This window comes from Anolis sagrei, chromosome 1 (assembly GCF_037176765.1).
Source record: "Anolis sagrei isolate rAnoSag1 chromosome 1, rAnoSag1.mat, whole genome shotgun sequence".
NCBI classification, from domain to species: domain Eukaryota; kingdom Metazoa; phylum Chordata; class Lepidosauria; order Squamata; family Dactyloidae; genus Anolis; species Anolis sagrei.
The window spans coordinates 95,027,719-95,055,567 of record NC_090021.1 but is presented as its reverse complement, the minus strand read 5'-3'; the positions used below and the strand labels follow the sequence as shown (position 1 = coordinate 95,055,567).

At 40.1% G+C, this 27,849-nt stretch overlaps 1 protein-coding gene across 2 annotated transcripts in view; it reads left to right on the top strand.

Moving 5' to 3' along the window:
* Nucleotides 1–2,450: 2,450 nt before the first annotated feature.
* The window catches only part of SOBP (sine oculis binding protein homolog), a 179,273-nt gene continuing 153,874 nt past the window's right edge, over nucleotides 2,451–27,849 (top strand). Inside the window, exons 1-2 of one of the 2 annotated variants that reach the window (XM_060753126.2) lie at nucleotides 2,451–3,103; nucleotides 23,352–23,490. In XM_060753126.2, the coding sequence (XP_060609109.1) occupies nucleotides 3,008–3,103; nucleotides 23,352–23,490 (235 nt within the window). In that variant the 5' untranslated portion in view covers nucleotides 2,451–3,007. The remainder of the gene's footprint in view (nucleotides 3,104–23,351; nucleotides 23,491–27,849) is intronic. The other variant, XM_060753125.2, reaches the window with a different exon arrangement.

The following is a 27,849-nucleotide window of genomic DNA, read 5'->3' as shown; positions in this document are numbered from 1 at the left end:
TGCATGTTGTCAGGCACACCCTCTTATATATTTATTTTATCATCTCAGGGGCAAACCAAGGGTACAGTCGTGATGCATTTGAGAAAACACAAAGTTTAAAAACTTGGTATTATACTAAATGTCCTTTGACCAGTGGCTGGCCACTTGGGAGTGTCTCTGGTGTCGCTATAAGGAGGTCCTCCATTGTGCATGTGGCAGGGCTCACGCTGCATTGTAATAGGTGATCTGTGGTTTGTTCTTCTCCACACTGGTATGTCGTGGACTCCACTTTGTGGCCCCATTTCTTAACGGGGACCCTCTTATTGGTCCTTAAGGAATATCCGAAACATGCCCTAACGTCGAGGGATGGCAGCCACACATCTCACTCAGGTCTGAACCACGCGATGGCTTTGCTGAGGACTAGCGGCACAGAGGCGGAGGGAAAGAAGGCTCGCCCGCCCGCCCACAGAGAACGCCTCGCGCCCATTTGGCTTGGAAAGGGACGGGAGGGAGAACAACAGCGCGAGCGCGCCACACGAAGCGCGCGCACCGCTTTCCAGTGCGGCCGGGCCTACTTCCGAAACAGCCGCCCACCCGTGTCAGCGTCAAACTCCGCCTCGGCTGGAGGGCTTTCAGCGTCACGGTGGGTGCAGATAGATGCGCTTGCTTCCCTCGGAGCGGAGGGGGCGGGGAGCTCTTGCGCGGCCTCCCACTCTTCGCGCCTCAAGGCGGACTCGCGCCGTGGAAGGAGGAAGGGAGGGGGGGGAGGGGGGCGGAGGCCAGGCAGACCCCTCCCCCCCTCACATACACAACATCCCCCAGCCTATCGTGGACACCCCTCTCTCTCATACACACACTTATTCTCTCTCGATCTGCATGCACTTTCTTAACTCAGAGGACAGGCAATCGAACCTTACCTGAAGCACCCACGCAGACACACACATATATGCATATATATGTATGTGGATGCTTCAGGTAAGATTCAATTGCCTGGCGATGCTCTGGGGAGAAAAATGTTTTGTGTTGACACACACTTTCTTAACACGTGTGTGTGTTTTGTTGACACAAACGCTTTTAAACTCACTTGCCTATATATACACACGCACTCTTTCTTAACTCGTGTGTGCGTGTGTATATATACACAGATTTTAATACTCATTCATAACTCATATAGGAGTAGGTGTATGTGTGTGTATATATTTCAGGCATGCGTTAGGAATTGTGGGAGTTGAAGTCCAAAACACCTGGAGGGCCGAAGTTTGCCCAGGCCTGGAATATACTCTCTCTCTATGTGTGTGTGTGTGTGTTTGTGTTTGTGCGCGTTTTCATAACTTATGTGTGTATCTGCGTGTATACATGTACATACAAAGATACATACACAGAGTTAAGAAAGGATATATATATATATATATATATATATATGAAAGTGTGTGTAGTATATACATACAGATACACATGAGTTATGAAAGCATATATATAATGTATATAAGGCACAATCGCTTTCTATATATGTGTGTGTGTGCTTTCATAGCTCATGTATGTATCTGCGTGTATACATGTATATACAAAGATATACATATATACAAAGATATACATATATTCAGACCATAACATTTCACTTTGACAATTTAATTACACAGTTGCAGCTGGCTGGCTACTGGGGAGAATATATATGTGTGTGTGTGTCTAGTATGAAAGTTATGAAAGCATATATATATATAAGGATATATGTGTGTGTGTGTATTTAGTATGAAAGTTATGAAACCACATATATAATGTATCTACTATATATATATATATACACACACGCTTATATATATGTATACTAAGTGTGTGTATATATATATAGTAGATATATTATATATATGCTTTTCATAAGTCATGTGTATCTGCGTGTATATACACACACTTGCTTTCTGTGTGTGTGTGTGTGTGTGTGTGTTAAGTGTGTGTAAACACACACACATATGCATACACACTTCCACAGCTCCCTCCTTCGCCAGCTGCCCTGTCTCCTTCTCCTCGGGCCAAAGGATTCCACTGAACACGGACCTCTCTCTCTCTCTCTCGCATCCATATTCACACGCTTGCACGCGTGTTGACAAGAGGCAAGGCATCGGGGAGGCGTTCCGTTTGGAGCGAGAATGAAACAAAACAACACATCAACCCTCGGCCACTTTCTTTTGTGTCCCTCTGTTTCCCGTGGAGGGCGGGCGTATATGTATCTGACAGAAGGGAAATTAGTGCCCGGGGGTGGTGGGGGGGGGGGGGGGAGAGAGAGACTGTCTACATTGGTCTCTCCTCCTCCTCTTCCTCATGGATGACCAACCATCCCCGCGGGGGAGGAGGGTGACAACTGAAGCAGAAGAAGCCCCCCCCCCTCCCTTTCCTCCTGACATCCCTCCGCGTTTGAATCCGAGGAGGAGGAGGAGGAGGAGGAGGCTGTGGGGAGAGTGGAAGCCCCGCCCGCCGCTCAAGCCGAGGGCCCTCCTGCTCCCCCTCCCCTCGCTCCCTCTCTCTCCGCCTCCGAAGGCGCTGGACAGGCTCCTTTCTTTCTCTTTCTCTCTCCCTCTCTCCCACCCACTCTCTCGCTCCCCGCTCCTCCTCCTCCTCCCTCCCCACGCGCGCCTCTCTCTCGCCGCTCAGACACACACAGAGAGAGAGAGGCAGACAGGGCGAGCGGGAGGCAGCAGAAGATGGCTGACTGGCCCGGGCGCCCCGCCGCCCACCCCGCCTCCCTCCCTCCTCCTCTCCCCTCCGCGGCCCCCGCCCAGCCGCGCTCCCCGCTGACCCCCGCCCCCCTCCCCTGAAGAAGCCCCGCTTTCCCGCTTTCCCTTTCCTTCTCTCCCCCACACCGCCTGTGACCCCCCTTCCCCTTCCCCTCCCAAACCCGGTCTCCTGCCTTTCCTCCCCAAATAATACCAGCAGCCATTTCATCTCCACCAAAGTAGAGACACACATACACACAGGCGCGCGGTCGCGGGGGGGACACCCACGCAGCCCACGCGCACGCACTCACCCTCGAGAGATGGCAGAAATGGAGAAAGAAGGGAGACCTCCGGAAAATAAAAGAAGCAGGAAGCCGGCTCACCCGGTGAAGAGGGAAATCAATGAGGAGATGAAGGTACGTGTGTGTGTTTTTGCTCTTGGAGGGGGGAAAGAGGGAGGAGGAAGAGGAAGAAGAGGAGGAGGAGGAGGGAGCCTCTGTGCAAACAGCCCCCTCCACTCGTGCGTGGATGTGGAAGGAAGGAAGGAAGAAAGAGTCTGTTGTTTTGATTTCTCTTTTCCCTTGAAAGAAGGCGACAAACAAAACAGGGGGAAGGAAATGTGTCTCCTCTTGAACTACAAATTGGGATCTGTTTACTATAAAGCCCAGCTTTGATTTCATCATCATCACCATCATCACCTCTTTCCCTAGAGCTTCCAGCAGTGCGCCTTCCCCCTCCGGTGCCCAAAATCCTATGGAAAAGCTGTCAAAGTTAGCCAAGATTGGGGTGCCTTGCTTTCCCTTTCCAGGGCTGCCTGCTTCCCTGCCCCCTTCTCCCCAGTAGCCAGCCAGCTGCAACTGTGTAATTAAATTGTCAAAGTGAAATGTTATGGTCTGAACTGCACCTCATTCTTGCACTTAGACACAGGGGCTCTTGTCTTGCCTTCTCTTTCCCGCTTCCTCCGCCTGTTTTCCATGCTTCACTTCACAGTTAATAAAGCTAGCAGAGCCTTGTGTTGAAAGAGAGCTGTCTTGGAGGGGATCCCTCTGCCTGACCAACTCTCTCTATGTGTGTATGTGTGTGTTTGCACACATGCATCAGTGTGTGCATCTGGCATAATACCGGTTTGTTTGGAGCGGTTAGGGGGCGGGGAGCCAATGTCCTGACAGGAAAGGGTGCCAGTCCAGCTGTGCTCCAGGGGTAGTGCGGTGGGGTTGGCTCTCCAGATGTGGTTGCACGAAAAACACAGCTCTGGACTTCCTTTCTCCTCAGGTCTTCTTTGGCTGAGCTGAAACAGCCCTCTGTTCTGTATGTTTATTATTTAGCAAGCCCCCTGACTCCATTTATGTTTATGCTTCTCATTTCCCTGTGGATCACACGTGTTGCAAGGAAGGCTGAAGTGAACGTACTTTGCTTCTAAATAATGAAAACTACAATTTTGGATAGAGGATGAAATGATGACATTCATTTTATTGGGATCTGACGAGAGTGTACGTTGGTTTAAATGCTCAAGCAGTGTGTTCAGGGGGTTGTTGTGACTTTTCCAGGCTGTATGTGCATGTTCCCGAAGCATTCCCTCCTGGTGTTTCACCTGCATCTATAGCAGGCATCTTCAAAGGTTGAGGATGCTTGCCATAGATGCAGGAGAAATGTCAGGAGAGAATGCTTCTGGAACATGTCCATACAGCCGGAAAACGCACAACAACCCAGTGATTTTGGCCCTGAAAGCCTTTGATGATACAGTGTGTTCAGTGCTAAAATATCTATGTGTGACAGGAAATATGTATTTCTATGGAGCCTGTGCCTCTGTGTGAAGGGACAGTTAGGCATATAGATCCACGGGGTTATTGTGTTTATTGTTCTCACCAAAGTTAACTGAAAGGAAAACATTTGGTTTCTATTCCATAAACATAACTGTCAAGGAAGCTGTTTTCTGTTTGCTTTGTTGCTCTTTCTCCTCCTTTGGTTACTGGCGATTTCTCCAACAGGAGACAGATGGGCATTTGAACAAAGGTGGTTGTGTGTATAAAGAGCCAACTGCCCTGCATTTCAATAACATTTATTCAGTCTCTAGATCCTCTCTACAAGCAGCTTTATTTCCTTGGGATGTGCACAACCATTTCTATCTTGAGATGGATATAATATACTCCTAAACCTCCCCAGAAATAATTACTACTCATCTAGATCTTTTTAGGAGGTGGGGAAGGCTGCAGGAGAAAGGGGCCGGTGGGTATACAAGTCTGCTCTACTGCACATTGTCCCTTTAAGACATTTCCTCATGTGATCTATCTGGACTGCAGTTTTTAAGTTTCATAGGTTCTAGGATTACAAATTAGCTAATTTTAATCAAAACATGTGAAATGTTATCCTGGCTGGATATAAAGGCTGACTGTGCTGGATCCTCTGGGTTTGTTTTGTTTACTTTGGCTGGAGGCACACTTGGTGGTTTGGGAGATAGCTGTTCTTCTGCAGTATAACAGATGTTTGTCTGAAAGGGTGAGGAAGAAACAAAAACAACACTGTGTGTGAAAGGAGGAAAATTACACTCTTTGGGGGAGGGGGGCGGGGTTGGGAAGGCCAAGATATTGAGTATCACTGTAATGTTAATCTTGGTGCAGAAACATTTCTCCTTTCCTTGAATCTCTGTTGGTGGGTTGAATATTAAGGTAATTATATTTGTTTTTCGCTGCATAATTTAGTCCACAGTTGTGGGTTGATACAAATCTGGAGACAGTTTCTATAGAATGCATGACTGAAAGGTTAGAAGGCAACCTGGACTGTATACCAGGACAAGTCGCTTTATTAGGACCTCATCGCACTAGAGAATGAATCCACTTAAAATCCAGTTGCTGCCCCCTGCAGAATTCTGGGGTTTGTAGTTTAGGGAGGAGCCTTTAACAGCCTTGCTAAACTACAAACCCCAGAATTCTGTAGAGGAAGAAATCAGATTTAAAGTGGATTCGTTCTCTAGTGTGATGCACCTACAGTCCACCTTTTTAAATAGGACTGGTGAATTATTATAACTTAAGTTTCATGCAGGTTGTACCTTTGTTTCATCTGAGTAGAAAGACATTCTTGTTGTTCTAACAGCACTTCTTCATTGGCTCAAAATAAATATACAGTGTACTTGAGGGACTTCCTCCTCTTCACAAAAGTCAAAAGAGTACAGTAAAGTAAGAAATTAATCACATTGTATAAAAGGTAGGCAACAAAATGTCACAGTGAGCACAATGTGTCCTTGTGTAGGTACATATCTGTACTATTCAAACAGCTTGACTGCTTCCCTTCCTCTGAACTGCTTTCATCTGGACCCGTGTAAAATAAGCCCTGGTAAGTAATCACGACGGAGCAGAAAGAAAGGAATGTATACAGCAATAGACAGCCTAAGCTGTAAAAACTGTAACCTGAATCCCGTCAGCAGATCAGATATCAAGGCTGTAAGGTAGAGGGAAATGAAAGAGATGAAGGGGAGGGAAAGAGGGGAGAGAAAGGCAGAGGGTTTAGGAATGGAAAAGTCAGCTTGGAAAAGTGAAGGACTAGTAGGAGGGCCCCCTCGGGGAAATTTGGCTCATGGATTAGGGAATTTTATCATGGTGTACAGTGACCTACTCAGATTTCAGACTCTGTTGGATTGAATTGCTTCCATTTGCTAGGAGTAAGAAAAAAGGGCCAGCGTGTATGTGATTCCCTCTCCCCACCCTTCTTTCCAGTAATAAAAAGCCACTGGGTACAAGTGTCTATTTTAAGTACAGCAAATACAAGGCACTATGAATGAGTAATAAAATTACCTCATCACACAGATTTTCTTGAAGAGTGGTTATTTGATAGAACCAGATATTTTTCTCAACAATGATGAAGAGTAACCCAGTTGCTCGTCTTTCCTTGTCATATCAGTCCTGTCACTTGCTGCTCAGTTTTAATAGGGCTGCAAACTGATGTTGTTTGTTGCTTCATCATGGCAGATATTAGGTTACATTTTTGCTATCTCTACCTTTATGTACATGCCAGTTGTTACAAATGTCAGGCTGCTACAACACTGTATCCAAAAAGTACATGACTACAATGAGATTTTCAGCCATCATTTTGTTCAGTTGTGGCCTTCATTCTATTTCTACTCTCTTTGTTTTTCCCAGTTTCTATGTCTGTATTCCCATCTGTCTTTCTTTCCTTCCTGGTGAGGATTCACTGGATTCAATTAGGTTATAAACTGTTTAGGATATATTGAGAATATCATTTTTTTTTTCATGTCAGGAGGAACTCGAGAAACTGCAAGTTGCTTCTGGTGTGAGAAAATTGGCTGTCTGCAAGGACATTGCCCAGGGGACACCCAGATGTTTTGATATGTTACTATCCTTGTTGGAGGCTTCTCTCATCTCCCCGCATGGGGAGCTGGAGCTGACAGAGGGAGCTCATCCATGCTGTCCCTGGATTCAAACTTCTGACCTGTCGGTCTTCAGTCCAGCTGACACAAGGGTTTAACCCATTGCGCCATCGGGGGTTCTGACAATATCAAATAATAACTATGTTTGAGGCAGAAAGATCATTGCTTGCTATCAAAATAATCTGGCATAATCTGAAAACAAAACTATCTTTTTATAAAACATACAAAGATTCTTTAGATACCTTAAAAACCTAACAAATTTCACTGCAGCCCATTTCAGTCCACAAAGCCTTTGCACATTGAAACTTGTTAGTCTTTATAAAGCTACACAATTCCCTTGTTTTTTTGCTGCACTGGATTATGGTCTCCACTCTGGAAATTCCACTTTTTATTGTTTAGCCAATGTGCCCAGTTAGAGAAATTTGACACTTTTATGGACTCTATTTAATTACTTTAGAGCAGGCATGGGCAAACTTGGCCCAAGTTTGCCCATGCCTGCTCTGGAGAAATCCCTATTCAGGATAAATCGATTGTGGTCACTCACAAGTTTATCACACAATGACACAACAGTCAAGAATACAAGTGTTTGAAATCACAGTTAAGATAAGAATAAATGTGATTACTCTTAACAGATTATACTGGAGCATTAACACTTGTATGTACTTTGTCAGTTGCTTATTTTATAATGTAACACAGTTGTCACCATCTGCTTGCAGTGTTTTTCCATATTAAGTAAAATAACACAACAATATTCCTTCCAAATATTCCAACACATAATTGCCACTGTGTGAACTATGGAAACAATGGATTTAATCTCAATATAATCATACTTAGGCTAAAAGCATTGATATAAATTGAATTTGAGCTAGTCATGAATGTGAGTTTGGACTTTTATCAGGCTATAGATTTGTTGCACAATTGTACTGGGTTTCTTCCATGTTTGACTGTCCCATTGTTGCATTTCCATCGTCATCAGATCTCATGTTTTCCTTGATGGGAGAAATCTGTCAGTGGCGCCATTCCAGCTGTCTCTGGTGTGATGGTTCCATTCCGCTGTCGTTCCAATATTCTGACAGTCATGTGGTGCAAGTGGGTGTAGTTCTCTTCTTCCCCTCCCTATCTCCAAGCAGGAAGGAGTCATGTTGTTTTTCCTCTGCTCCCTGGGTTTTCTTTAATTGAAAAAAAGGTTTTGCCATAATTGCATTATTATAATGCTGGGGAGGGGGCTCACCAGTATGCTGAAATCATGCAATTAAGACAGCACCCTCCATTTCCGAGAGGCATCGAAAATGTGTAATTGTAAGATTGCAGCATAACATTCATCAGTGTGGATGTGCTATGTAGGGCAAACACAGATAGGAAGGCAGGGTCAAGTGAGGCAAAGTGGAAGACTGACTGAAGGAATATGCATCACCAAAATGGCACCATCGAGCTCCTGGAGAAGTGTAAAAGTTGTTGTTTCCATACTGGCATGTTTCTGATTGCTTAAACAACACAGTTGCTGTGAGACTACAGGCTGGTGTGATAAAGTCCTTAGTTATACCAAGTGTGACGAAAGGTGTAACTACACTTTAAAATGAATACACTTTAGTACCAGTTTAACTGCTGTTGGTTAGTGCAATGGGAGCATGGGAGTTGAAGTTCTTAAATGCCTTTAGCCTTCTCTACCAATGAGTGCTGGTGTCTCGCCAAACTATAATTCCCATGATTCCATAGCATATAGCCATAGCAGTTAAAGTGTTGTCAAACTGTATTAATTTTACAGTGTAGAAACCCTTAGTTCTCATCAAACCACATGGATCTCATTGCACAACAGTGCTCAGAGTATTTAATATTATTTTGGGGTGGCACCAGGAGATTCTTGTGAATAGCAAAAAAAGAGAGTTTGATAGATATTTTAAAAGCAGATTTAAGAGGAAAAAACCTTACTATTCCAATCTGAAAGATTTTGAAAAGAAAAGACCACTATAAAACTGTTTCCGTACATGAGAAATACTTCCTTCTTCAAGATATGTTTTTTCTTCTTTTTAGTTTTTTTTTTTACAATATATACAATATAGCAGTATAGCAATAGCTCTTCAGGATATATATGAGTTATCTATCTGAGATGGATAAATTTCAATTAGGCAATCATTTTCTTTATTCCCTGGGAAACGGGGGGGGGGGGGGGGGGGAGGGAGGGAGGGAGGGGTGTGCTTTGTGTAGGCTAGTGTGAATTCATCGCCTCCAAACTTTAACCCTAAAACAGGATTAAAGGAGACATAAATGATGAGATCATATTATAGATGCAGCTTTTTAATTTCTTTTATTAGCTTAAGACAGACTTTTTTCCTTTGTGCTTTTGTATCTAAGGTCAATAATGAAATCCAAAGAGAGAGAATCCACTCTACTTTCCAAATTTGAAATAAGCATTCAGTAACATAAAACTAGCAGAAAATGAGTCTGACAGACATACCCTCTTTTGTGTTTCCGGGCTGAATTTGCCTGGTCTTATTTCTTGCTTTATAGCTTACAGAAGGCTATATAATACAGAATTTTCTGCATTAAAATACATAGGAAAGAAATTGGATGTGTATATATGTTTAAGAAATGGGAATTTTCTATTATGCAACTTGAAATCCTGCGCTTTCTACATGAAGAAGTGAAAAGTAAAATATATTCCATACACAATATATGTCTACATGAAAATAGAACATACAGCTTTAAAACCTTAGGAATCATTAAAAGGCTTTTACAGAAAAAAAATCTGTAAATCTTCTGTTTGCCATTGAAAATGAAAATGTGCTTTGACATACAGAACAATGTTATAATGATCATTCTATTGGCCAGACACGTAGACTGTCTCTTTGAGTATTATGCAACCTAATAAAAGATACTATTGTGATGCATTTAAAATCAAGTGCTCTTATTTGGTTTCTTTCAAGTCAAAATCATCAAAGAGGGTGAAAAATAATAATGATGATCAAATAAATTATTTAAATATTATGAGGAACTGAACAGAAGATTCTGCAAAAGCATTTTAAAATTAGTTTATTAGCAATTAATAGCACCTAATCACTTGATTTGTCAGTTCGCATAGTCCAAGTAACTTGGTTTTAATTGTTTCTTAGCTTTCAGTACTTGATTATATCAATAGGAGTTTTTATGATCACTTTTCTGAAAGCTTGAAGTCTGAAAACAGAAGCAGCAAAGCATCTATAGTTACCTAAACATTCAGACAAATTTAAAATCAAGTATAGCTAATCCTTCCATGCCCCCTACTGCATTTTATAAAGTAACCCCCCCCCCCAATCATTTGGACTTTTTCCATTGTTGTTATTACTGCTGTCTATGTGCAATAGCCCCCATCTGCCAAGTCTTCATTGAACAGTTTTGTGAAACAATTCAGTGTTTATGTCTGTCGTCTTTAATTTCTTGCCCTACTTTCCTCTCAGCCTTTCTATATACAATATCTCCTCACATCTGTCCATCCTTAAAAGTCAATTAAATCCTCATTGATGCTTCATCTTCATCCACGTACCATGCATTCATTTCCCTTTCTTCTTCTGTTTTGCTTTTTGGTGGGGGAAGTGAGTGGCCTATATAAGTTGCTTCTAGTTTTTTCTGCCAGTCTTTTTCTCGGCTCTCTTAAATTGGCTTTCTAAGCATTCTGTTCAATTGGAATGGCTATATCTACAGTTTCCAGGGTTGCTCTCTTTGTTCTCTCAGTGCTCATACTTGTCAATATGCCTGCATTCTTTGACACTCGGTCTTTACTATTGTTCTTCTTGATATTCAGCCTGGTCTTTTTCATATTACTTAGAGGTATATCACACTGAGTAATTACTGTTACATAAATATTCTTTATTCTCCTATTTTGTCCTTCCTATATGTTGAAGACGTCTCTTGTTATTTCTTTCTCCAATCAATTACTGTCTGAACTCTTTCTGCTCTTAATTCTTGATTCTCATACATTCACCATACACAAAGATGTACTGTTTTTGGGCTACAGGGAAGAAGTCCAGATTGCATGCTTGCCATCATATTTTTTTTCAACAAACTGGTGCAAAAGTGGCTAGGGACAAGACATAGGAAAAATATACCAAAAATATGGTAATGGTGCAAACATTAACATACACTGAAGGTATGGGAAGCTGTTTTTTTTTAATATCACTTTGTGCTGCATTTTGTTCTTCCACTGTTCATTAACTAATGTGCTGCCAGCCTGTTTGCCACCTTCTCTCCCCACTTGCTACCTGCCTTCAATGCTACTTCTGATAAGTGAGGAGTTTGCTCTTTCTAATTGTCAGAGCTCTATCCTGAAACTCTACTTATTCCATGAAGAACTTCTTCCTTCATCCCATCCTTAATTGCATTTTTCTTTCGTAAGTGCTGACACACTTCTTGCATCAATGATTTGGCACGTCTGTTCTATCTTTCCAGCTGTCTATTCTGCAAAAAATTATCATTTCTTTTTTTCTGCACTATGCAGGTCATATAGCTGGTGAAAAATAAATGCAAGTAGTTGTACTAATAGCAGCAGAATAACCATGGTTGTCTGATTCTTAAAATGAGAACGGCGAGTGTGATTGCTTTCAGGGTGCAGAGCATGTTCACAAGAAGTTATAGAACATATTGTTGATCAAGTGACATTTAATACACTCTAAAATTTCCTAGGTATGCACAAGGCATTGTGAAGCTGTTATTATGCTTAGCAGAAACTAATTTTGCTGGAAAATTTCTTAAGGTCTAGTGGTCCTCATTAGACACTTGTTAAATGTCATTGTGAGAAGTAATGGTGAAAAGAATAAATGCATATCCTAATGTTGTTCAAGTCAAAGCCCAGCTGAGTTTGCATTGAAGCATTGAGTGCTAAGTACATAGAATATTTGTGACTTTGATAAATGGTGGTTAAGGTAAAGTATTTTGAGAACAATGGTGCTAGCAATAATGTGTAAAACATGTACAGTGGTAGGGAGATGATATAGCAACCTTTCTAAAGCTAAGCAGATCTTAATCTTGTCAGTGTCTGTCTGAGATTCCTTGTATATAGCTTGTAGAAGCATAAATCAACACATGGGGCGCTAAAACTTAGAAGCACTTTCTAAGGTGGATTAGTGTTATTATCCCCATATTGCAGATAAGGGTAGAGCAGTGAAAATTGTGGCTTTCTTAATGCTAGGTTCATGCTAGGTCACTTTGAATAAATTGATTTAAAAACAAATCTATAGCTACTGTGTGTTATCTACCAGTGTTATCTTAAAGAAGTCATTCCCAGTTAGTGTTAGTAATACTGGACTAATGGTTTGACATAGTAAAAGCAGCTTCCTGTGTTCCTCTAGTATATTTGTTTTGCCAAAGAGTAGAAAAGTTAAGGTTTCTGACTGTGACTCCCAGAATCCTACAGTTAATATGGATTATTACAGTTGGATTATTACTGAAGACTCATTTGAGTGTGGCAAGAACACCAACAAACCATTTCTGATGGATTCTCTGTATGGAATTGTGTCATTAAAGGCGAATATCCAAACCAAATGTTAAATAGTTGATACTATTTTCTAAATTGTTTTAAGACAATAGATAATTGATTCTCCTTTCCTTTCTTCAACCGCTACTCAGAAAAAGGCTCAAGAAATGTTGGTCCTTAGACAAATAACAAAACAGAATTTTATATTAATTTAACATATACTTCTTGAAGTGACCACCTGAAACTACAACTGCCCAATAGTACATACAATCTACTTCTGACTGCTTCTTGGGTTCACATATCAGGTTTTGTTTTTTTCAGGTATCAGAATTAACACATTTTCCTTATACCTGTAACCCCTCCTTTCACTTTTTTACTTCCCTCTTGTGATCTTCTTGACTCACTTTCCAGTGAATCTCCAAACACTTTACATGAATGCTCAACATTTTTGAGTTTACGTAATGGCTTTTGGGGACCAATTACTATTTTACACTTCAGCTTTTACTGCTATTTTCATATACAGTTGGATGTTACTAGTATCTAGACATATTTTTATAACCATATTAGCCCCCCTCCCCCCGTATTTTCCCCTCAAAATCTAATTGATAAACATAATCAGTGATACAATAAGCTATACCCTAAAGACTAATGCATTTTATAAGTTTTAATGGACTCTAGCTTTTATGCTCTTCCATTAAAATTTAAACCATTGAACCTCTTGGTGGGTTTAGATAAGCTTCTGAGCTGCCTTGCTGGGATGGGCTTTGTAGCTCTATTTTATAGTTGTTACTTTTCTTTCTGGGAGGATTATTTGGAGATTCCTGTTTGACTTCTTGGGTGCTGACCTAGAGAACTCCTCAGGGCTCTGTTCTGTTCCACTTGCTATTAAACATCTATAGGAAACCACTAGGAGAGATTGTCTGGAGGGCCAGAATTCAATGTCACCTATATACTGAAGACAACCCATTATAGATCTTCCCTCCACCAAACTAAGGATACTGTTTCAACCAGTACCTGGCATCTGCTGTGGACTGGGCTGAAGGTGTACAAATCAAAGGTTAATCTAGACAAGAAAAAGCTGTTCAGTCAGAAGGCAGATCAGAGAATAAGAATTAAAATGGTGCTGGATGGGATTGTTGTTGTGTGCTCTGAAATTGTTTCCAACTCATGATGATCCTAGGGCAACCATATCATGGAGTTTTCTTGCCAAGATTTGTCCAGAGCAGTAGTTCCCAACCTGTGGTCCATGGACCACCAGTGGTCCTCAAGAATGAAAAAATGCCCTGCGGCCTCACCATTACTACACCAAAACAGCAAAACAACAGAGAGGAAACAATCAGGGACAGCTAATCACCTCTCAACAAAAGATTCCCTCAGGCACTAACAAGCCACACCAAAAAATTGCCAGGCCATCAAATGCTAATCAAGGTGGTCAGTTGAAACATTCACACCTAGCTCCAACAGGCAAGAATTCTTTGTCCCACCCTGGTCATTCTACAGATATATAAACCCAATTTTCCTAGTTCTAACAGACCTCACAACCTCTGAGGATGTTTGCTATAAATGCAGGCGAAACGTCAGAAGAAAATGCCTCTTGAACATGGCCATATAGACTGAAAAAATCTACAACAACCCATTACTACACCATTGCCTTAAAACCACACGGCAACAAGAGTGAATGGTCTTGTGAAACCCTCTTATAGTGCCGAGGCAACGGGGATATCATGAGGGGATAGGCTGACTACGTACAAAAGATTACTACTACCACATCAGCTCTAGATTATTAAATAGGGTTTTGTGTGGGCAAGCAGATGGCAACTACTGGATGGAATATGTTCTGTATCAAAAACTAGATCTGATGTAGTCTACCAAATCTAAAGTTGACCAAAAACCGATTTGTTACTCTTTTGGTACTAGTGTTGGAGAGTGGTCCCTGTTCAAAGTGGTCCCTGTTCAGGTGGTCCCTTGTCAAAAAAAGGTTGGGAACCACTGGTCCAGAGGGAGTTTACCCTTACCTTCTTAGACTGAGAGAGTGCTGTGCTTCTGTGGTTGAGCAGGGATTTAAACTCTAGTCTCCAGAGTCCTGTACACTGAGGCCTATAGACGCACAAACCTAAAGATGCAGGTTGACAGTTTGAGTGTACCCCTGGACTCAGCCTTGAGCCAGGAGGCCCAGGTTTCTGCAATGGCCTGGAGTACTTTTGCATACTTTAAGGTGATGCGCCAATTACACCTGGTTTTTGAGATGTCTAATCTGCCCATGGTGGTACATGCCTTAGGAATATCCTGTTTAGATGACTTAAAACACACACACACACACATACAGAGTTGCTTTTGATGAATGTTTCAGTACTTCAGGTGGTAAAAAGAACTGCAGTTAGAATGTTAGTAGCAGTTCTATTGGTTGTCAAACTGTTTCTGGTGAACATTCAAACTTCTGGTTTGGTCTATAAAGCTTTATATGGCTGAAGTCAAAGTTATCTGACACACCCTCTCTCTTGCATATGAGACTCTTGATCTTGGAGATTCTCAGGAGAGACCCTGAGACATGCTTTGTGGGGATGCAAGATATGGTCTCCTTAGTGGCAGACCCTAACTTTCCAGATTGGACATTCTGTTATTGGGCAAAAGCTTTTTTTAAATTCTGACAAGCTTACAGAATTGATTTTTTTTTTTTAAAAAAGGAAGGCTTTTAGAGGTTGCTGTGTTGTTTTAGTGAACTATTTTTATCTGTTTTTTTATCCTTCTGAAGTGTACGATTGAAGTTGTTCCAGTATTGTAAATAGTTTAATGCTATTTTAATTTTGACCTTTATATGGTTTTAGTTATATTGTTGTCGTGTGCCTTCAAGTCATTTCTGACCTATGGCAACTTCACAGGACATTTTCTTTGCAAGGTTTGTTCAGAGAGAGTTTACCTTAGCCTTTCTCTGAGGCTAAAAGAAAGTGACTTGCCCAAGGTCACCCAATGTGTTTCCATGGCCAAGAAAAAATCAGAACTATGGTCTCCAGAGTCATAGCCCAGTACTCAAATCATTACATGACACTGGTTCTTTTACTCTATTTTACTTGTTTTAAATTATAAACTGCCTTGAGTCCCTATTTTGGGTAAGAAATGGGATATGAGTAAAGCTGCTGGTGGTAGCAATAACCACAATACGCATCGTGTCCTAAACAGCCTATAACATATACCAGAGTATTCACTGATAATGGTGGGTATATAAAGATTTGAATCCTTATGTTCTAAATTAAAGTCATGATGAAACAGGCAGACAGAAATAAGGGAATAGTCTTTGTCCCTAGATGGCTCTTGGGCACTGATGTGAATTTTTGGAGGTACTTTGATGTTACTGAATCATCACATCTTCTCAAATGTAAAAACCCTTCAATTTGAAACAGATATGATTGTGAACTGTGTGAAATATGACTATTGCTTTGGTGATAAATAACACACCCTTCTTTTATACCTAACCTGGTGATGGGAAATACTAGAAGATACCAAATTCCATTTGATTTTGGATCTTGTACTGACATGGGAAACTGTCGAAGAATACCTGGCATTGTGTAGGTTGTATTTCAGAGGAAGGAACTATCCAAACTGCTTCTGTGGATTCCTTGCCTAAGAAAACCCTATGAAATCCACTATAAATTGCCAGGCAATGTGAAGGCATATACAGACACACAACAACCATGGAGACTTACACATTATAACCTATTTAGTGATTTCCAGATTGTTTTGTTGTTCGTTAATGATGATGTTTGCAATTATGTTATTGGTTTTATTAATGCTTGTTACTAGTGTTCTTTATTACTGTCTTGATTGCTTGGTAATAGTGTGGAAAGGCGATAGTAAAATTAAGTGAATACAGGCAACAGCTTTTCCCACATGGAGAGACATTTTCCCACTTTAAAAACACGCTGCCAAAATAAAGCAATACAAATGACCATGATTGGTCTTGAACTATTCTGTGATTTTGCTGCTGCTCAGTCCTGGTTACTGACTAGTTCTGTTGCTATGGAAGACATTCACTCTACCTAGCCATCCTTCTGTGCATTGCTGCAGTTACCACAGACTCCTAGTTCTTTGTTTAGGGGAGTAGATGGTGAATCTCTTATCGTTTCTGGCTTTTAAACAAGAACATGCTGCTTTAAACCTGCACATTCTTTATTGACTTTAAACTGTAAAATTGACATTGTATTAGGTATTTTTCCATCTTAATTTTTTCCCATGGCAGTATGTGTATGTCTAGCAAAATGATCTAAGGTTAGGAAAGATAAATATAATCCATAGCCATACTCCACCCGGGTTTCTCACTCTCATCACTCATATAAATAACAGTAACTTCAGTGATGTGATATCATTTTCTTGTGAAACAGCTCATCCTTCACAATATAAGATGTTAAGTGAATACAATAACAACCTCTTTAATATTTTTTTAAAAAAAAATTAAACCCAGGTTTGGAAAGAAATCTGAATTTGAGATCTAACAAGATGAAAAAGACATAAGAAAAATAACATAAGCCATTCAGTTGATTCCTTAAATAAGTATTTGTCATGAAGCTCTGTGGCTAAGGCATTGCATGTTTCTTATGCAATATTATCAAATTTTCCCATTGAACAGATTATACAGGTTATCAGGTTTCCAAATAGTAAATATGAGAAAGCCTTACCCATAGATATGTTTTAGATGCTATCATACACAGAATATGTAAATGAAGGGGGGAAAGGCTATTATGTTATCATAAATACTTAAACAACTACATGGCAAAATATCTTAGGGCCCTTCCACACAGCCAGAAAACCCAGAATATCAAGGCAGAAAATCCCACAATATCTATTTTGAACTGGTTTATCTGAGTCCACACTGCCATGTATTCTAGTTCAAAGCAGATAATGTGGGATTTTATTCAGCTGTGTAGATGGGGCCTTAGAGTGTGGCGAATACCACCTGCATTCACCAACAATTTCAAAGTATATAAAAAATGTATGACAAGATGTTTTGCAAGTTCATACATCACATATTTTTGGCTTTTGGAGATGTGCCAAGATACAAATGTTGCATTGGTATGACTGTTAAATTCTTCAGCAAAGGATGTATTTAGCTTACTGGTAAAGGTGATGCTGGTGGAAGATTATGCCTAACTTGTATTTATTTTACATGTCTGCTTTCTGTAGCTCTCTGTAAATCTAATCCTTCAACAACTGTATCTGTGGTCATGCAACATTGCTAAACACATGTTTAACATTAAGACTGAGTACTGGCAGTAAGCAGTATGAAGCTACTCATGAGTGAAGGTCTGGCATATATGTAAGAGGGCACCAGAACTAATGTGTACAGAAGAGAAGTAAATTCTGCACAGAATGTGTGTGTAATAGCCTTAACTATTAAGTAAAATAATACCTGCTTTTAAACAGTTTTGTTACCCAACTCTATCTTCAGGGTTCAGAGGATATTACATTTTTTAAATTAAGATTCATTTCTGCCATATTCAGTTGATGGGTCATGAATTGTAATTTACAGTGTATCTTAAATCATTTTGGCATCATAGAAACTGTGGGATAGTATTCTTATTGTCTTATTATGAGAAAGGGTCAGTTAAGGGCAAACACTTTATCAGCTATAGATCATTTGGAGAAAAGATAAGTTCTTACACTCTTTAGAGATAGATGAGCCTTCTTCCCCATAAGCTACTTTTTAATGTCTCTGCCATTGTTTTTCTGTTTCTGACTATCTGATCCAGACTGGTTATTATACGAATAACTATAACGAATAATTATAGCAAAATATAAATTCTTAATTATGTGGCACAAATTATTCTATATAGCTGATTTTTAACTCAATAGTTAATGCTGAAAGTTACCACATCTCTGTTGAATTTCTCGGCAGCCTCAACAATCCTCCATCACCCAGTTTAACCATGAGTTCCGCTACCAGCACAATTATAGTCAATACAAGTCACTGAGGAGTAACAAAAAGGTGTTTAGCAGGCGTACCTTTTTTCAAATGTTGTTACTTTTTACATCTGTGATATATTTGCAGGAATTTAAAGCAGGTGCTTCTGGTTTGCCCAAACAGCCTTCCTCTGTGACTAAGGAATACATTTTTGGTGGTTTTTCTTTAATTTTTTCACCCCTGCTTTGTATTTGACATTTTTTTCCCTCCTTACTATCATTGACTGATTTTAATTTTTATATTTAGTCCTATTTCTGGTGATTTTTTGTTTCTATCCATTTTGCAAAATTGCTTGACAGATGCCTTGCTACGCCTAACAGTAGAATCATTCTATTGTCATGCAGGGATCTTCAGTAATATATTTTAACTGTTTTTATCTGTTGGTTTACAGATTCCTAAAAGTATAGGAATTCCTTATTTTTCAAGTGTGGCACATAATTTGTTACTTTGTACACTCTTATAATACTATGATGAGTAAATGTGGATTTTTATGAAGCTGTTTTTGAAATCTAAAATCCAACTGTGCCTAAAGCAAGTTGTATAGTTCACACACACACACACACATACACAAATACACAAAGCTAGGAAATACAAAAGCTATAGGACAACAGAGTTGCAAGAGACCACTGTGGCCAAAATAAAACAGCTGATATAGGGCATTTCCAGACAGAGCTTACACTCGCTTCGGAGTGGGTTTAAGTCCCCACACCCTTCAGAAAAAGACCAGGGCTTTCCCACAAAGCTGGCCCATTCCAGCGCCCCCGACCCCCCCCCCCCCAAACCCCTTAAAATAAAATTTTAAAAATCCTTATCAGGTCGCCATGAGGTTGCTCTGGCAGTCCTCCTGGTGCATAAAATGACATGCCAGGAGGTGATGGGGGCCATGGATGGACAGGAGCAATTTCCCCCTCCCGCCTTCTGGCGCATCATTTTTACGCACCAGGAGAGCTACTAGAGCAGCCTCACAGAAACCTGGTAAGGTTTTTTTTTAAAAAAAAATAAGGCTTTTGGGGGATTTGGGGAAGGGGGTGAGTGCCCTCTTTGCTTCTTGGGGCTCATGGAGCCTGAAAAAGCAAATTGGGCTGTGGAGAAAGACTTCTGGGACTGCAGAAGCAGTCCCAGGAGTCTGCCCCCACAGGATCCATACCCCATTAGAACTGGGTCTTTCAGCAAGGTCCAGTCTTAATGGGGCATCTGTTTAATTTGCAAGAAAGCAGGGTTTGTCCCAAATTAATCCTCTTTTACCTGAGGTGTTAGGTAAAAGTCCAACATGGTCGGCATTTTGGGCCCTGTCTGGAGGACCCTTAGAACGCTCTTTCATTTTGGCCAAAAAGGTTTGTAATTTTTTTTTTGGGAATGTACTCATGGGAAATGGGAGGGGAAGAGTTCCTCTGGCATCCATATAATATTTTTCCTGTGCGTACAAATTTTCAATATTTTAAAGCCCTTTGGTGGGTCTGAGGTGCTGATTCTACCCCGCCAGGAGTTTCTTGTAGACAATGGGGGCAAATGTCACATATTGGTATTAATTTTCTTGCTTCCTCCCACTGTACTTGCAGGTGATCCTAGTGATGATTTTTGGAATGGGTGTGTATGACCTTTTCCATTGAAAAATTCACACCTGCCTCAACTATATTTTATACCAGCATACATCCTTGAGTACATCCTCAACAGTACCGTATTTTCTTTCTTTTTTTTAAATAGATCAAAACCAATGCAAGCCTTTTATAAATGTTAAGGTCTGGCTGCTTTTGGGTGCCTTGGCAAACTCTTGTTTCCATTTGAACAGCCCAAGTAAATTCTCCCCAGCATGGAATTATTATTTTTGTTAAAAGGCATTAGAGCCATATTTAACTCTCCATATTTGCTTGCTGCTTATGCTTCTGTGTTCTGGTTATTATTATTGCCATCTTTTATTGTGTCATGCATTGTTGTCGTTATTGGTTAGTTTTATGATTCAAACATTAATTTTTGTGGGACTTCTTTCTGTTGATATTTTAAAATGCATCTCCTCTTTATTCAAAAATACTTTTTGTAGTCATCATGTGCAAAAATATTCACTGTATGTCTCAGTAATGCTTAGGCCTGTAAGAGGTTATATAAAGCTGGCAACTTTTATTGTTATATTGCTTCTGGTCTTTGTTATTGTAATTTATTGATTTTAGCAGCTTTATCTTCAAAATGGCTCTTACTTGCCAATAATATTAGCAATTGTGCACTGTGTGGATGCGATGTCTTTCAGAACATGCATATTTTCTTTACATGACATAATTAGCTTGAGTAAACAGACAGATAAATGTCCTTAGTCATGTTCACACACTTAGAGCCCTTCCACACAGTCATATAACCCAAAATATCAAGACAGATATTCCACAATATCTGTTTTGAACTGGGTTATCTGAGTCCCCACCCAGTTCAAAGCAGATAATGTAGGGTTTTATACATCTGTGTGGAAAGGGGCCTACGCAGCTGCTCAAACTATTCTATATTTAATGCTCTACATTCACATAATTTATTTTCATTTTGTGTCTCTAATAAACTTTCTCAATGTTTCTCTTCCTTTGGAATATGCAACAAAATATTGTTCTCTGTAGCACACCTTTTCAGTCTTGAATGATATTCCATCCCTTATATCCTCATTCTTACTTTTTCATTTGCTTCTCACCATAAAGTGAGCAATCTTTGATTCTTGCATAGGCCCATTCCACAGTAGTCAATTTTAAGATGTTTTTTCTACCATAGTTTTTCTCTAAGCCCATTGTTTTGGAGATGGAGAGGAGTGCCACAAATATAAGCTTTCCCTAACTATTCTAATATTTTCCACTGTTTCAACTACACATGAGCAGCTACTTGAAGAGTGGGTTCACTATTAGTATAGCTCAGGATAATGTTTGTGTGGGGCTTAATTCTATGCAGATAATGTGTGTTCTCAAATCATCTTCTTTAGCCCTTATCCAGAGATATCACATGTAAGGTTTTGTATGTTTTTTATATTCTTATATTGTATGCTAATGTTTTTAACAGTATTTTATGATTGTTTTATTTGTTATAATTGTTGAGGCATCACATTGTTGCCAATTGCAAATTGCTCCGAGTCGCCTCTGGGCTGAGAAAGGCGGTATATAAATGTGGAAAATAAATGAATAAATAAATGTATTAATACTTCCAGTGTTTCTGGGAATCCTTCCACACAGCCCTATATCCCAGAATATCAAGGCAGAAAATCCTACAATATCTGATTGGAATTGGGTTATCTCAGTCCACACTGCCATATATTCCAGTTCAAAGCAGATAATGTGGGATTTTATTCAGGTGTGTGGAAGGGGCCTGAGCCTGTTGCTGTCAAAGGATATTTAGAGGTTATGAATACACAGTAGTTGCATATTATAGTTGTTTGTTATATTATTATTATCTGTTCATTTTTCAGTTTAATGACTCCCACAGTTTTAAAATGCAGTTCATCTTTTTGCTTCAACTTTTCCCAGGCCAGAGTTACATTTGCCCCCCCAAGTATAAATTCAAGTGAAATGTTTACTAGCTGCCATTTTAATTGTATTCCCTTCTCCGAGTCTTTCAGAAATTTATGACTTCCATTCTTGGTGCCAAATGTTGTCTTTAAATAAAGAGGCCTGGGCAATAAACATTTTATTAACTTTAGGAAAACTGCTGTTACCATAGTAGGTTAAAGCAGTTGGATCCAAATAGCCCTTGCCTTGATCTTCCTTTGTGCTCTGTTGGTAATCCTATGCAGGTGTTCAGCTTGTTACTAGAAGGGTAGTGATGAGGTGGTGGTGAAGCCCATTATGGAAACTCTTCTTCTGGCATCTATCTGTTATTTCCCTAACTTTATCAGAATTGGTGGGGAAAGTCTAAATGGAGCTTCTACTCATGTTTATTTGAAGTTTTTTTAATAAACTTGAACGTTTTATAAAAAGCCAATGGTTTTCACAAAATATATCTCTACAGTAGACACTAACATACAGGAAAGGACATTCCACTTGAACGTTAGGGATAACTTCCTGACTGTGAGAGCTGTTCAGCAGTGGAACTCTCTGCCCCAGAGTGTGGTGAAGGCTCCTTCTTTGGAGCCTTTTAAGCAGAGGCTAGATGGCCATCTGTCGGGGGTGCTTTGAATGCGATTTTCTTGCTTCTTGGTCAGGGGTTGGACTGAATGGCCCTTGGGGTCTCTTCCAGCTCTTTGATTCTACAATTCTCTCATTTTCTAATTATATTAGGCAATCCAGTTAAGCATTTATGATACAAACATCACCATAAAACCTATGCTGTTGACTAGATAGTATTGAGATTGCTATTAGGAAACAAGATGGATTAATGTCGGAAACGTAAAAGCAATTGGGTTTTGTTAGCACTATTTTCTAAATGTGTCTGTACTGTAATTTTATTCTACATGGTTTATAACAACCCTCAGTTGAGGCAGTAGCCTGTACTAATTTTAATGGTAACAACGTAGTGAGATTGATTAGTGCCCGGGAAAGCATCTTTGTCCTTCTATTGCTTTCCTGATGTGCTTTAAAACACTTTATGGTACCACAGGATATAAAGTTTTGTAAAAAAAAAATGTGTACTAAATATATCACCAACTATCAATTTGTGTGTAAGAAATGATAAATAGCTCTCTTCCCTCTCATATTTTTCTTTAAATTGGAAATTCATGAAGGTCTGTCATAATTACACATGTCATTCAAAGATTTAAATGCATTACATTCTGTGTACGTGACTTGATAAATGAACATTAGTCTGGAGGAGGTGGGACAAACCTGCTATTTCATGGTACAGTGAAAATAGATTTCGATTTATGCATTCATCTCTTAGTTCCAAATGATTATTGATTGCATAAATAAGTAGGCAATTCTTCTCTTTCAGAACTTTGCAGAAAACACCATGAATGAGCTCCTTGGCTGGTATGGTTATGATAAGGTTGAATTAAAAGATGGAGAAGATATTGAATTCAGGAACTACCCCACAGATGGGGAGAGCCGACAGCACATTTCTGTTCTCAAAGGTAATGACATTTATTGTCCCTTTGTTCATGCAAAGCAGGATTAGCTGTGATAACTTGCTGATATTTGCTTATGCTGCCGTTCTTGTTTATTGTGGCACTATTTTAAAGGGTTGACTTCTAGCAAGCAAAATCTAGACTCGCTCAAGGCAGTATTGGACAAAATATTAGCTACTGTGCACATTTTGTAATAGCAATAGTTTTTTTCTTCAGATAATCAATTCTCATTAAGCTATCACTCAGGCAATTACCAATAGAAGTTTACACATCAGGAGAAAAAGCAAATACAATATTTCCCATCTTGCTAACAGCTGTTCAATATTGTAGTGCAACTATTTAGGAGTAGAAAATCTTAAGTTTTTATTTGAATATAAGAATTAACAGAGGTTTTATTATTAGAAAAAAGCAACCACAAAAACTGGTTACTAGATTAAAATTAGTGCATGAAAAGTGCTCCTTTTCCATAGCTTTTCAGCTCTCATTGTCCACAATGCTGCAATGATGAAAGAAATCACTACTGGCAGATTTCCTCTAGTAACACCTAGATTAGTGAGGTGATAACGTTCTTCTTTCATTCAAAGATGTCTCCTGGGTAAAACTAGGGTGAGTGACAAGCACAGAATGAGAAAGGAAACCTATCTGCTAATCCTCATGAACACACAAATAGATATAAGGCAGCACAGTTACAGTATCATTTTGTTGTTCTGATGCTTTGCTGAGGACAGATCTAGAACTGTTTATCATGCGCTTGGAATGGACAGGTATACATTGAGAATAAAAATATAGCAGTCCTACACTAGGACCAGCTCAAAGGATATTAATCACTTTTGCAGGCGGTTTTGCTATAGCTCTTACCTGATAATGCTGTCTTGGAAATGAGGAAATCTTTGTTCTGCGCTTCTTCAAGGTTTGCTAAGATAACCAATAGGTAATAATGAGAGCTAAGGTAAAGGTAAAGCTTTTCCCCCTGAGATTAAGTCCAGTTGTGTCCGACTCTGAGGGTTGGTGCTAATTTCCATTTCCAAGCCGAAGAGCTGGCGTTGTCTGTAGACACCTCCAAGGTCATGTGGCCAGCATGACTGCAGGGAGCGCTATTACCTTCCTGCCGAAGTGGCACCTATTGATCTACTCACATTGGCATGTTTTCAAACTGCTAGGTTGGCAGAAACTGGGGCTGATAGCAGACGCTCACGCCACTCCCCAAATTCAAACCTGTTACCTTTCGGTCAAAAAGTTTAGCAGCTCAGAGGTTTAATCCACTGTGTCGCCGGGGGCTCCTACCTAGGATCTTTTTCAGGGCTCTTTCTTTAGGTTCCCTTCCATGTTGAGAGAACATGGTTGGCTACAGGGAGTGGACAACCCCCTGCTGCTGCAGCTCTATTGTCTGCCAGTCTGTTTCCAGACAAAATTCAAAGTGCTAGTTATGACCTTTAAAGCCCTAGAGCAGTGGTTCTCAACCTGTGGGTCCCCGGTGTTTTGGTCTACAACTCCCAGAAATCCCAGCCAACTTTACCAGCTGTTATGAATTTTTGGAGTTGAAGGCCAAAACATTTGGGAACCCACAGGTTGAGAACTACTGCCCTAGATGTTTCAGGTCCAGGCTATTTGGCCAACCACATCCCCTTGTATGAACCTGTCCGGACCCTGAGATCTTCAGGAGAGGCCCTTCTCTTGATCCCACCGCCATTTGAAGCTTGGGTGGTGGGAATGAGAGAGTGGGCCTTCTTTCTCGGTGGCTGCTCCTCAGCTCTGGAACTCCCTGCCTAAGGAAGCCAGAACAGCCCTTCCCTGCTGTCCTTCCAGCGGCAGGCTAAAACCTTTTTATTCAGGCAGGCATTTAAAGATGAAGATGTTTAAGATCTATTCAGGAGATACTATGGTTTTTGACTCTGAATATGTTTTGATGGTATTTAACTGAACTTTTAAAATGCTGTTTGTGTTTAATTCTATTTTAATACTTGTATATTCGTATATTTTAAGTTGGATACCAATGCTTTGAGTCCCCTTTGGGGAGATAAGGCGGGATATAAATAAAAATATAAAAATCATAATTTGTATTTGGAGCTCTTATTGTTGCTTTCCTGCCCTCTTTTGGGAATTTCAGTAGAACTTTGCAATGGCTGTGTTTTGTCTGTTCAGTGTAGCCAGACTCTCTTTCTCAAAGGCACAAGTGTATGAGACACTCAGTAAAAGTAACAAATGGTTGGGATGAGTTTGCTAGATATTAACCAGCAGCAGTATTTGTACTTCCCATTTTCTTTACTGGGTCATGGTGGAAACTTCCATACCTATGTGGGATTGATTTTTTTTACATAATATACTTGTCCTGGTCCCTTGAGTAGGAAGTCCCCACCAATGGAAAAAACGTTGTTTAGCCAATACACCTTTTTGTATCTTTCAAAGATAGTTATGGATAACATTTTCAATAGACACACTTAAGGCATGAGCAGTGCACTTCCTTGTTTCTTATACTGTGCTTGTATCAGCAGTGAGAGGAGTAAGTGGGAATTCTTGCCAAATCTTTTAATCTGGAGTTTTGAGCCAGAGTATCTGGAAAAAATGGAAAATGTTGCCAATGTTGTTTTGGTTTCTGATGTTCTTCCTCTGTGCAAAAACCTGGGTTTTTAAATATTGTTGTCATTACCAAAGTTAAGCTATTTTTATGAAGATGGGTGGAGAATGATCATTCACATTTTTCTGGCATTTATTTACCCTGCATGCACTACATTTACTTGGCATGAGCTAGAAGAGTCCACTTCCCCAGATTAATTATGTCAGTATCTATTTTGGGTTCCTATGTTGATGGTGGGGCAGATGATAGCACACTAGGCTAGTGTAAGACCTCCAACACCAGTGTATCTAACAACATCAGGGGACTTGTTTTGATGCTACAGATTTGAAGCCAGCAAAACCGAACTTCAGGCATGCTCTGTAACTAGGGTTGTCTTTGTCTGCTGTGATGTGAATCTTTAGCTATAGTTTCCAACCTTCTTTGCTAGCAACAAAACAAACCACTCTCTCTTTCAGTTTTGTGGAAAGGGGCTTAAAAGAAGGGCAAAGTGGTATTCAGAGGAGACTCTATGCCTTTTTCCATTTTCCAACAGTGTTTTGACATAACACAGGGAAGATCAGGGATAAGGATGGTATGGTCTATATGTGATGTATAGGTAAAGGTTTCCTATTGACATTCAGTCTAGCTGTGTCCGACTCTGGGGTTGCTGCTAATCTCCATTTCTAAGTCAAAGAGCCAGCATTGTCCGTAGACACCTCCAAGGTCATGTGACAGGCATGACTGCATGGAGTGTCATTGCCTTCCCGTTGCACTCACATTTGCATGTTTTTGAACTGCTAGGTTGGCAGAAGCTGGGCCTAACAACAGGAGCTCACTCCGCCCTCCGGATTCAAACCACTGACCTTTTAGTTAGCAAGTTCAGCAGCTCAGCATTTTAGTCCGCTGGGCAACTGGGGGCTTCTATGTGATGTATACAGGGGGGAAAATGCCAGAAAAAAAAATGAATCATTTGTGAAAAACATTTCTCACCCACCCTCAAAATCACAAAAAATAGCTCAACTAACCCAGAAACTCTGGCTTTGATTTACTGCCAAAAATATATGACTTACAAGTACCACCAGGACAGCAGAAATGGCTCCTGTAGTTGCCCTGTCTGTTGCAAGATGATAGAGAAAAAATTGTCCCTGGATGAAGGCAGGATTGGGAAGAGCTATCATGGAATGAAAGAAAGGGAAGTTCTGTTCTCAGTTTCTTTCTATTACAACTTGCATCACAGTGATCCTTGCTGACCCAACTATCATTTTGTCTACAACATAATGCTGGAAAGGTTTCCTGAACAGTATATGCGAGTTACCAGAATACAGAGTGATATGAGGGAAGAAATGCTAAGTTACCTGGACAATCTGGTGATTTCTCCTCCTGTCAGTCTTTTTTGCAACTCACGTCTTCTCTGGCTGCAATGTTTGCAGACTCATAAAGAGAAGATGAAATACAAAAGTTTTCTCAGAAGGTATTTTGCAAATAATGTGCGCCCTGGCCTATTTTACTGTGGAAAATCACCAGAACAATACTTTGGCTTACTAGTGACACAGTCTGTATTTAGCTTTCTGTAAATGTACGTGAGTGTCTGTGTGTTAACCTGAAAGAAGAAAGTAACTACAAGTAATTTTCAAGATGTTTCGTTTTTACAAGGTCACTGTCTAAATATAACCAATAAAGTCCAAAATGTTACCAACAGAAAACATTTTGTACATAATCTAAACTGGGTTGACATTGTGTACCACTAAAAACATATGGTCTGTATTAATTGGGTTTTTTTTGTTACAAATGAAGACATTGGACACCTAGAC